We start from the raw sequence: 12,001 nt of genomic DNA, 5'->3' as shown, positions 1-12,001 counted from the left end.
AACGAACAAGAGCGCACGCTGCTCTGGAGCACGAGCGCTTGCTCCTGTCTTACAGCTCTCAAGCAGCGAGGACTTGGAGGGAAACCTCACCACTGGACTTCACCACTGTCTATAGTGACCGTGCCCATAAATGTGGGACTTTACGTTAATGAAGGCTCTTCAGAATTTGTTGTTTCCCTCTGACATCCCCCTCAAAGCAGCATAATACTGAGACTACATCTGTATTCATGCAAAATAGGTTTTACCACAGAACAGTAACCAGTAATGTACATCCCTAAGGATTTCATCTGCATTGCAATTATGTGGTTGGAAGTGTAAAAATCCCATACAGGCAGACAATAGTTTTTTTTAATTCAAAATAATGGTATGTGGCAAGTTTGACAGTAGCGAACAGCTTAGTGCATTTATTGGTGTTGGACAGTAGTATTTGTATATGCAAAGGGGCTTTAAAGCAGTCTGGGTACATGAAAGCTTCATAACACACAATAAACCAGGTCTGTTTCTGCATAAGCAAGCCTCAACATCTCCAGTGAATATATAAGAAATGCGTCTCCCTAACTGGTGATAGAGGCGTACAAAATGGCAGAAAGTTCATGCCTGAAGCCCTTCTATTGCCCTCTGTGATGGGTTTTTACCACCTAACTACTGCATGCTTGTTTAACATAACATCTCCACCCCGACTCCTGGATGGCCTCTCCCACTGGCCTCCAACCACTTTGAGTTCATTGATGTGGTCTGCAGTCACAAAATACGCACTGTTCTTTGTGGATTTGCCCTTTAAAAGTGCAATAGGGAATATTTTTAGATTTTTTGTGTCATGTTGCAAATTTCTTCGTATGTTATGGCCAATGGGGAAAAAGCATGTCTTGCAGCATGTGAAGCACAGCAAGAGTTCTGCTCACCTTACCCCACCTGCTAAAAGTCTTCATTCTTTCAGACATTCAGGATGTTACTCATATTTATGAACACGCTTCCATTCCAAGCACCCTGCGGTCACTTGGGTGGTCCAAGCATTTCTAAAAGAGTTACAGGCTGAGACTGAAACCTACGATGACGCAAGTGATCAAAGCTGAATACGCCAAAAAAGTTAAAATGACGATGGAAATGCTTTTGTTGACACTTTCTTGTTGAGCTTTCACAGACAAGCAACACAAAAAATAAGCAATTTCAAGCAATAAATTTGTTCAGTGGAGTCAATTGTTTGTTTCATCTTTTATATACACATTTATACCTATGTACACTGTACATTTATGCCAAAAATAAGTCACAAACTGTACGTAGGATACTGGAACTGAAAGAGGATGGTGTTCATCATCAAACAACACCCCAAATAAGAAGGCTGCAATCTGACAAGCGTGCACACACACACACGCACAAACATACGATTTTTGTACAAGTTTTGCAGCATGGCCAGCGTGACATCCACCAGTGTTTCGTGTCCTCCATTTGACATTACGCTGTCTTTTGCTGGCGTGGAGGTGACAGGCGTACCCATTCGTATGCTGGTTGTTTCAAAGTTAATTTTGCTCCCACCCCCCTTTGTTAAGGTCAAAATACAGAGGATGTAGTTTACACCCAGATACTGGAAAATGGCTCGATCCGAAGTCCGGTGCTTGATAACAAATGATGTGTATAGCACAACAGTAAAACAGACATGACCACATTAGCTGCCTCACAAGTTTGAATATCGAAATGGGATGCAGAAAATGCCCGTTCACCTACATTGTTCTGAATCTCATCCATGTCCATACTCATTGCCACATGCTTATCTTCTCATAATAAGCACCCTCCTTTAAAATGTGTGGAATCGAAATATCCAAAAATCAATGTTCACATTTTCTCCCACTCACAACCCAAAATTTTAATGATTAGTACTGAGTTCTGCCTGAGCTCTTTGTTATGATGTTTAGCTCTTGCTTTTCTTTTGGCTTGCTTTTGTCCTCCGAACACTTTGCTCTGACCCCGAGCGTCTTGGAGGACACACTTGTCACAGCTCGTTAGGGTGGAGAGGTCAGCCAGCCAGAGCTATCTGCCAGTGATGCTCTCATCTCCTGTCTGTGTCTCACCCTCCTCTCTAATGCTCCCAGCAAGAGAATTTCAGAGGGTATGATGTCAACGCATTTTCTTAGATACCGAAAACACCCTGTACGTGTGTGGGAGTGTGTGTCTTTGTACGTGTGTGTGCATGTGTGTAGTTATAGTTGTACATTTACCGTCAAAGTCTTTCCTTTTTATTGTCTATTTGCCCAATATACTTCACAACCATTGTGCGTTAATATTGCTTCTTGAGAAAATGTCTTTATCAAAGGTATATATAGCCATTCGATTACCTTGGAATAATGTCTTCTGCCATAATATCTTTCTAAAGCCATTTGCAGTACTGCTCTACCTAAATGTATAGCATTGCTGTTTATCACGTATTGAAGATGAAGACGACAGACAAATATAGTTCATTCTTTGTAGACGTTTGCTCAGGTTATCTAATAGGAAATGTTATAGACACTGACAACGCACTTACCAAATGTGGGTTTACCAGAAATAAAGGGACAAACAAAGAACAAAGTACACAGAAGACAAGCTCTCCCACACATATCCATTTAACCCACACATAGTCAATACACACAGACACACCCGCACGTGCTCACACTCATGCGGACGCATCCACATGTGCACACACATACAATTTTGTCATTAAGTTTAAATTTTTGTGTAAACAGTAGGGCAGCAGTTGGAATGTTATGAAATACTGCTCTTAAAATATTCTGTGGGCAGATTATAATGGCTTCATTTTAGTTTTAAGACTCATAAATATGTTCCGACTTTAATGTGTCGCATGCCATTCATAAATTTTCCCTTCTTACAGTCATATGAAACATCACATTTATAAGTCGCTCACTCTCTCTCTCTGTCTCTCTCTCTACATTCTACAGTGGCTACAACATTTGCTGAAGGACTCTGGGTACTACTTTGGTTCTTGTGGAAATACATGAAGAACATTTAGGCAAAATTTGAGTTCATACTGGCAGCGCTAGTTAAAGAGACTGATGCAGGTAATGCAACTCTCACTTAGATTAACATACACTGTATCACACCCACACACACTCATCTACACACGTACGCTGCTCACACTCACATACACACTCATCCACATGTGTACGTTGCTCACACTCACACACACACACACACTCTAGTACATCTGCCACCCACCAACAGCACCTCTCAAACAGAACAGAACTGCTCTGCTCTGGAATAATAGTTTGTTTGGCCATCTCAGTTTTAGTTCACATCTGTCTCATTTCTTCATGTTTATATTGGAATGTTTAGTGTCTTTTCGATTTCCTCTAAACCTTATAACCGAGCCAGTCAGATAAGGTGAGTTTTTTTTTTTAAAGAGCAATACTTTTCTGTCACATCACAGCACCTATAGTACACTGAGACAACAAGGGGTTCCAGCAAAAGAGGGGTTTCTACAAGAAAAGAAAAACAGCAAGAGATGACACACAGGTTCACGCAGCAAGTTCATCTCTCCCTCTACCAGGTATTGCAGTGTGATGAAACTCTTCTGGATCTTTCTGTATATTTGGAAAGAAAGAGGCTGGACGTGAGGGATGGAATACAAAAAAGGTAATTAAGGATTGAGGGGCAAAATTGTTTTTGTGTTTTGTTTGGGGTGTTTTTTGGAGACGGGCAGTGCACATTCTTTTAATCTGTTTTCTGATTTTTATCACATTGGAAGTTTGGCAGTGCCAAGTTTGGCAGTCACCGGATTCAGTCGGTTGAGCAGTCAAGGTTAATTTCAAGGAAGACAAAGACTGTTTTCCTCTAAGCAACACAGGATTTCTTCTTGGCAGTGCTTAGCCTCTTTTTGGTGAAAAGAAAGGAGGTCCTGGGAGGTCTGTAAAAACAGGCGAGTGGAAGATAAAAGAAGATAAATGAAAGAAGGACCTCCCTAGCTCCTCTGCGGACTTTAAAAACAAGAAGGATAGAGACAATGTTGGATGGCTTTTGGTACCCGTGTTCAATCTTGTGCATATCAACAAGGGGTTGAAGGTGTGGTCTTCCTTCTTGGGGGATTGGTGGGTGGGTCCTTTAAGCTTTGAGAGAATGCCACTGTGCAACAGCAGTGCGAGGATGACCCATCATATCTTTCCAGTGTTTCACCTCTGCTGGTCCACTCTTCCATGAAAGATAGATCTATAGAGAGAGGAAGGGGAAAATGAATAATTTTGTATGTTTTCCCATTGTGTTTCTTTTCAAATATTGCACGTTTTCTGGGATCTATGGTGCAATTTACAAGGCCAAAACTACTCTACTACAGGAATTGTGATGAGTACCAATTCAATCATAGCAGCTCTCCCTGCACAACAAAATCCCTCACTCGCTAGTTTAAGGTTTCTTCTTTAGTGTCTGGTTTGCTGTGGTTTTCTCAGTAAGTACACATGAGAGAGCACTGCCTCCACACTTTACCTTGCCTATGACATCATTGCGACTCAGCCTGTCCTTGTCCATGACTGTAATGACGATGGTGGTCTCTCGCAGGACGTGAGCGGGGACATCAAATGGGAAGGATTCATTGAAGACGGGGTTCAGGCACCTCTTCATCACTACCGTCTTCTTCTTCTCCACACGCTTATCTTTGTGCATGAGCCACACTTTAACGTAGGGGTCTGAGGTGCAGAAAAAGGGACAAGCATTACAGTTACCTCTGAGCAACACTAGCTATGTGCTATGTGAACTATATCATTTGGACATGTAAAAGTTAGGTTCAGTGACGAAGCATTGGGCATTACTTAGGTGCTTAATACTTGTTCTACAGATGTATGATCTCCTGCAGTTTATCCATCATTTACATTCTCTATTCCAATTTGTCTACCTCAAAAACATAATTGGACCAGTAAAATCAAAAGCGGTTTGATTTATGTTCCTTCGGCTCATGGCTCATTGTTTAATCGGCCCAGCATTGCTTTCCATTACTGCTGTCAGGTAAGCAAGCCTACCAGATGTGCCACCGATGTCCATGGCTTTGAGATTGCGTGCCTTTATGATGTTCACAGTGATGATGTTAGCCGTGGGATTATAGCACAGAGAGACGAGCAGATCACCCCGACTTCCCTAAACGCACAAAAAAGAAGACAATCAAAAGGCGATGATGGGATGAAGACAGCAGCAAAGACACATGTCCCTCACCTGCAGCTAGCTGCCACTGGAAGAGGCAGATTCTCTAAATAACCATAGAAGACCCAGTGGGGCAAGTCTAATTCTGATTCTCACCACTTCCCTGGACCCCACTAACCTGAACACCATTACCCTGAACACCAATACCGTACCATCATGTCCTCAAATAGGCGCTACAAAGATTGTCCTCTTGGAGCCCAACAAGGTTTTGATCTTACGTTTTCATCCACATGTGATTACTGAAGTGAAGTTTTAGTATGGGGTTCAGTCAGGGCCTTGATGGACAACATGAGCAGCACAGCCAGCTAGGGCTGGCGTATCACTGGGATGTAGCAAAGTCTTAGTTACAATGCAAGCCCATGTAGCAATGGATGCACATTGCAATAAATGCACATTTTCTTTATTCATTTTATAATATATAATATAATGTATTTTTATAATTTTCATTTAAAAATGTAATGTTTGGCTGCTGTATGATGGGACTAGTCATAGAGGGTACAGCAAGCACATGCTTCCTCAGAGACACATGAAGCCAAGAACCAGAACCAGCAAGCAGCTGTGATGCAGGTGGCTGAATGCACCTAGAGGAAAGCGCTAACTGATCTTGTCAGCAAGTGTGAGCACACAGACATCCATGATTGACTAGAGTGTCTGTGACTGACAGGGTCCAGAGTAATGACATCCCTCCAACCCAGAGAACAGCACCAATTCACTCGCTTGGACTCCTGGCTATGGATCTCTGTAATATCACCAGCGGAAAAGTGAACACCATTCCCAAGATAGTGGACATAATTCTGTTGAACCACTCAGGATGCCAGATTCACTGAATTTGAACTCATTTGAAATCTTTGAAATTTTGCTTAACATACTGCTCACATTAGCCAAAATATTTTCCCACATTTTTGGGTAAAGCAGGCTATGTCTGTACTGGCCTGCCAAACTGTCACTCATCACTGGTATAAATGCCTGAACAGTGTAGTTCACTAGAACAGATGCATGAACAGTGTAGTTCAGTGTATAGACGACCTCGCTGGTGTGCGATTCCCTTCTGCACTGCTTATTCCATCGTGTGGCTGAGGTGGGTGACAGAACGTGGCTAGAGACCCTTTATGGGGGGCAGGAAATGCACCATGTGTTCCCACAGCACAATTAAGTCACTATGGTCATTTTGATGTCTTGGACGAGCCCATTTTACACCCAAAGGTCATCCTTTGTTCCGATTTCTCTGTGCTAAAGAAGAAGCACTAATACCTTGTTCTTGCTATTGGAACAATTTCCACACTGTCATTACATTTGTTTTAAGCACATCATCATTAAAAGAGTTGTATCTTTAAAGAGATGGGTCTATTCGCTGAGTCTCTCTGCCTCACTCTTCACCCACATATTCTTACATCTGTGGACACACACACACACGCTCAAACACACGTGCACTTTGTCACTCACACTGCCATCACTGCATGGTTTAAGTTCCTTCCAGAAAGCCTGCATGTTGGCCAGGTCGATCTTGTTGAGTGGGATGGACACCTCGCCTATAGGATCATTCCTACTGAAGCGATCATAATCCAGCACCTGCAGGTAAAGAGTACGCTGCACCACCTTCTCATAGGGGAAACCTGGGGGAGACACATGAAGAGAGAGAGACAGAGACAGAGAGAGAGAGAGAGAGAGAGAGAGAGAGAGAGAGAGAAGGAGAAAGAGTTTTGCATTATCATCAGAGTGCAATGCTTCAGTAGCAATGCTTCAAAGAGAGAGAAAACAGAGGTAGCAATCCAATTAATTGCAAACACAGCTGTGTGGTATAACACTTTCTATAACATAGGGCCTTGTCTGAGTGTAACTGATATTACCTGAATAACTGTTCCCCACCTTCAAACAGGAAGGTCTCATTCCAATGTGGGTTAAGGTTCTTTCTTTTGACCTTGGTCTCCAGTTTGTGCTTCTTGTCTGGTAATAGGTAGATTTTGACGAAAGGGTCTGAGGTTCCAGAGAAATCTTTTGCAGGTAGATCCTGGCCTTTGAGAATTTTGACTGTGAGTGTGGAGTCTTGGAAGCTGTAGCCCACGCTGAACTGGATACGGCCAAGTTTCTCACACACTGGGCCTTCGTGCTCCTCTTCCTCAGAGCCAGGAGACAACTGAGAGAGAGACAGGTTAAAATCTGATTTTACACTGTGTTGGCACTACATAAATAAACTAACCAGCCTCTTTCCCTCTGTTTATAACTGTTAATTCAAAATGTGCAGACATACTGTGTCACAAGACACACCACTCATCACTCAACATAACCATGGGGAAAAAAATGCATCAAAGCAAAATTATGTGTGCATAAGCACTCCAATTAGGGCCTACAATCATATCTCTCACATAACCAATCCTTACAAAAGCCTCTTTCTTGGGCAGGAGTTTGCCATTTCAGAGTACACAAGTCTCTTCCCCACCTGCCCCTCTAGCCTCGAAAACCTATGAGCTGCCTGCCAAGAGGTTGAATCCTGACTCCAGGTCTGGGGGCAGCCAAAGATCCCCGCCTCTGTTCCCTCGGGCAGTCACTCAGCATGGAAGAACCATCATTAGTTATCATCAGAGGTTGTTTAAAAGAAACAAGGGCCAAGCCACCCACATAATGACAGGCATCCCCAGCGAAGACAAATCCCTACAGCCCCCATAGCAGAGAGCTCCAGCTCTAATTACTGGGCTCTTGCTGAAACCCAGTGCTTTCTGACAAATTTGTGTATGTGTGCGCAACTGGAGTGGGGGAGAGTAGCGCTTCAACCCTGTACTTAGTGCACTGTGTGGTTAAATGTTATGCCCCGCTCAGAAGCAATGGTGATCTAGGGGCATTGTGGGAAAGGAGAATAATAAGCAATGGATGACTGGATTAGATCAAAACACACAACAAAATATGCTTCCACATGGACACACACATGCGTGCACACACACTCCACACACACACAAACACACATGTGCGCTTCACTCTCTTACCATCAGCATGTCGCTCGTGACGGAGTTAGCCAGGTCTGAGACGGAGGAGTTGGCGTCTGTGCGGCGGCCGCTCTCCTCAGGAGTCTGGCCTTTAGGGCTGCTCCCAGGCCTGTTCCCAACAGCTCTGAGGAAGCAGAGAGAGGCAGGCACTGAGGATAGGCCACAGGCCACAGGCCACAGGGCCACAGGGCCACAGGGACCACACCTCTCCAGTGCCAGCAGCTCTGGCAGATATACGCAAGAAAAGTGTACCAAAAATAAATTGGAAATACATCTCTTTGGGAGAGGAAGGGCACATTTCAAATTCCAGACAACTGTTTGTTAACCATTTATATTAGCCTTTAACATGCTAAGATCAATTAGATCAGATTCTGCCCAATCAGATCGGGCCAGTCAGATTTGCTTGCCTTACTTCCTTGCATTTTTAGACTGTATTAGGAGATACAAAGCAGCTGAAAAAGGAGAGATTAAGGGACACACAATACACAGAAAGCAAGCAGATTTGCTGGTGATTTTTTATATCAGATCTACTGTGCTGTGATCTACATACAATAGTAAATTTCAGATTCCAGCTGTACTTGCAGTGACATATAGCTGCCAGAGGGGGGTGACGGATATCTGGCTTATGCCTTCAGGGATAGCAACAGTGATGAAACATAGGTTGTTGGCAAGGCAACAGTCAGTGAGAAAGCATGCCCACCTGGGATGTGTGTGTGTGTGTGTGTGTGTGTGTGTGTGTGTGTGTGTGTGTGATTGGTTGGAGGGGGGGGGGGGGGGGGGTCCTAATAGCCAGACACCATAAAGAGAGGAGCAAAGGAGATGATGTGTGCCAGGTGGGCCTACCTACCACACACACACACACACACACACACACACACTGAGATACACACACTCAAATCTAGGAACACCAATCATTCCCGTAAAGCCATGTCCAAAGCCATGTCCAATTCTGTCTTGAAAGTAGTTTCCATCAGGGTATCCCTGAAAGAGAAACCGCCTCGTGCGATAATGATTACAAGGCTGACATGCTCTCCGTGTCTTAGCGGTTAGAGTGACCAGCACAGTCATTTGGGAAACCACATCTTTCTCTTTTAAAAATCTGTTCACAGTTACAGGAAAACATCTCTACGCTCCTTATCTCATTATTTTTTTTTTTAGTAACAGCCTAGATGAAAAAGTTTAATACATATGTAATGTAATATGTTCCTTAAATCTACTGTAACGCTATATGACAATATATTAGTTTGCATTATTCTCTGCTTGTAAAGGATCAATTTAACCAAATTGTTAATTAAATAAAAGAATAAAAAGTAGCAACCACTAATTAGCATTATGCAAATTAGATCATGGTAATCCTATTAATTTTCATTAAGCATTAGCTGCATCAGCAACTTCAGCAAAACTATTAGAACTGCCTATTTAACTGTGATCCTCCAGTGACTTGGTAATGGATATCACAAAATATCACTTACAATATATCCAAGGCTTCCTCTACCATTGGGCTTAATGTCAGCAGGTGTAACAGGAATAAGGAACGAATGTGCTCTTACGTCACAGATTAAAAAAACCTCTTTTTCACTATCCATAAACACCCTTGGGGCATAGCACAAGAACAAAATTTCAGTAACATTTATCCTGCCAAATCTGGTCTCATAAAAATCATTTCATACTGATATAAAATGAGGTGTGTGAATAAAACAACAAGCTTGATGTTGCTCTGTGTGTTGCAGCGGCATGTGAGGGCACAGGTCCTCTGTTGCAGCTCTGACCTTCTACGGAGGGTGAAGGTGCCATCATGTCATCATTCCAAAAAGCTACGTGGGTCATGAGTGACCCGTTTCTGAGGTTTGAAAGCTCGTTCTCATTTCTGATGTTTGAAAGCTCATTTTCGTTTCTGATGTTTGAAAGTTTGTTCTCATTTCTGATGTTTGAATGTTTGTTCAGGTCAAACGTACTGTACATCTGCTGAAGACCGTGATACACACTCTATAGCACCAAAAGTTCTGGTTTAAACTAGATAACAGACAGAAATGATTTATCAGTCTTAAGCAGTCTTTGAAAATGTCATGGTAAAGATTCTGATAGAGATTCCAAACACTTGACTTTTGATGTGTCATAAAACATTTGAAAGTTGATGCACACAAATGTATCACCCAGTATGGCAAGGACATAATTGTATGAGAATTATAATAATTTATTATAATAATTTATTAACTATTATAATGGATAAACAAATCATTAAACCAAACATGAAGGTGCTCTCACTCCCTCACATTTTTTGTTCTGGATGTAAGAACACGTTCTGGATGTAAGAACACGTTCTGGATGTAAATGTACATAACCCTTGTGCCTGAATTCAACTGGACAAAAAGACAATCGATTGTAATTAGACGAGAATTTGGGCTGAGTTAATCCTAGTGAACAGCTGATCAGCCACTCCCCACGAAAACGCTCATTCTCACACACACACACACACACACACACACACACACACACACACACACACACACACCCACACACACACACACACACACACACACACACACACACACACACACACACACACACGCACACACACGCACACACATGCACACAAACACACAACCAACACACACTCTTAATATGCCACACAAACACTAGCATAATTCTCCCATCTGTCCCGCATCACAAATTATCTAAAGACTATTCACAATAAAACGTATATAAAGAACATGCCCCACCTTTTAATTTGATATTGAAAAATCTCTACTTATCATTTCACTGAGACATGTCATGCAGAGAGCTTCTGACATGGAGACTTTGTTTGAGAAAAAGGCTCTTCTCTACAGTGGAAAATTATATTTACAGTTATGAGCACTGTTATGACATGTCAAGGGGAAGCAGATGAGAATATATTATTCAGTAGAAATACTTGTATAAGAGCAGTTGGGATTTTTCATTCAGAGGTACATTACAGTTTTTTGCAGACACTAAGACACAATTTTAAGTTTTTTTTTGTCGAAACTTAACACACAGCAGCCAATGCTACGCACACAACAGGCAAAACATCTCACACTTTTGGAAAAAACACACACTTCAACCAAAGCTCTTGCATATTCAGTACATTTACACCATAAATTAAAATGCCATTATAAGGGGAAGGATTTTTTTTTGGTTTTGCATGAACACTACAGCAACACATGCTGTATATGTTGAGGGCAGTCATGGCCTGGTGGTTAGGGAACTGGTTTTGTGACCGGAGGGTCGTGGGTTCAATTCCCAGACCTGAGGCCATGACTGAGGTGCCCCTGAGCAAGGCCCTTAACCCTCAATTGCTCACTTGTATAAAATTGAGATAAAATGTAAGTCGATCTGGATAAGGGTGTCTGCCAAATGCCGTAAATGTAAATGTATATACTGTAAACACATGAACAACAAAAAAAGAAAATAAGACAAAATATCATCAAGCTTCCTCCATCACCACATGGTCAACCAGAGTGACTCTGATCTCATCCATTATGGTTGCTCATCCTCTTCATCATTCTCGTACTCTTCATCGTCATCTCTATGCAATATTGAACTCCAGTAATGTACACACCAAGATTTGCAACTTGTGGCCTCTTTTCAAAAAAGTATTCAGTCAAAAATGCACAAGAAGCATGTGAGCAAACACTAAAAAGTGTTCAAAACACAGCTATATCTGCACTTTTTCCATGTTTTCATCACCATCTTTCAAAGTGAATTTGCAAGAAGAGTATTGTAAAATGTTTTAAAATCATCTCATGTGTGCTTCATAATTGTGAACTAATTGATATTTGGCCAGAAAGCCAATTTCAATCAAACTTCAACATCATATCAACCAAACTCGG

General features: G+C 42.1%; 1 protein-coding gene across 3 annotated transcripts in view; it reads right to left on the bottom strand.

The window, feature by feature from the left end:
* Nucleotides 1–357: 357 nt before the first annotated feature.
* Nucleotides 358–12,001, bottom strand: part of syt7b (synaptotagmin VIIb) — an 83,331-nt gene continuing 71,687 nt past the window's right edge. For 2 of the 3 annotated variants that reach the window (XM_077023079.1, XM_077023080.1), the window contains exons 8-13: nt 8,154–8,277; nt 7,042–7,309; nt 6,619–6,788; nt 4,998–5,112; nt 4,468–4,667; nt 359–4,194 (exon numbers count right to left, since the gene is read on the bottom strand). In XM_077023079.1, coding sequence (XP_076879194.1) covers nt 4,090–4,194; nt 4,468–4,667; nt 4,998–5,112; nt 6,619–6,788; nt 7,042–7,309; nt 8,154–8,277 — 982 coding nt within the window. In that variant the 3' untranslated portion in view covers nt 359–4,089. Of the gene's footprint in view, nt 4,195–4,467; nt 4,668–4,997; nt 5,113–6,618; nt 6,789–7,041; nt 7,310–8,153; nt 8,278–12,001 lie in introns of all 3 variants that reach the window. The other variant, XM_077023078.1, reaches the window with a different exon arrangement.

The sequence above is a fragment of the Brachyhypopomus gauderio genome, chromosome 12 (genome assembly GCF_052324685.1).
Source record: "Brachyhypopomus gauderio isolate BG-103 chromosome 12, BGAUD_0.2, whole genome shotgun sequence".
In the NCBI taxonomy this organism is placed as follows: domain Eukaryota; kingdom Metazoa; phylum Chordata; class Actinopteri; order Gymnotiformes; family Hypopomidae; genus Brachyhypopomus; species Brachyhypopomus gauderio.
This window is presented reverse-complemented; position numbering and strand designations above follow the sequence as displayed.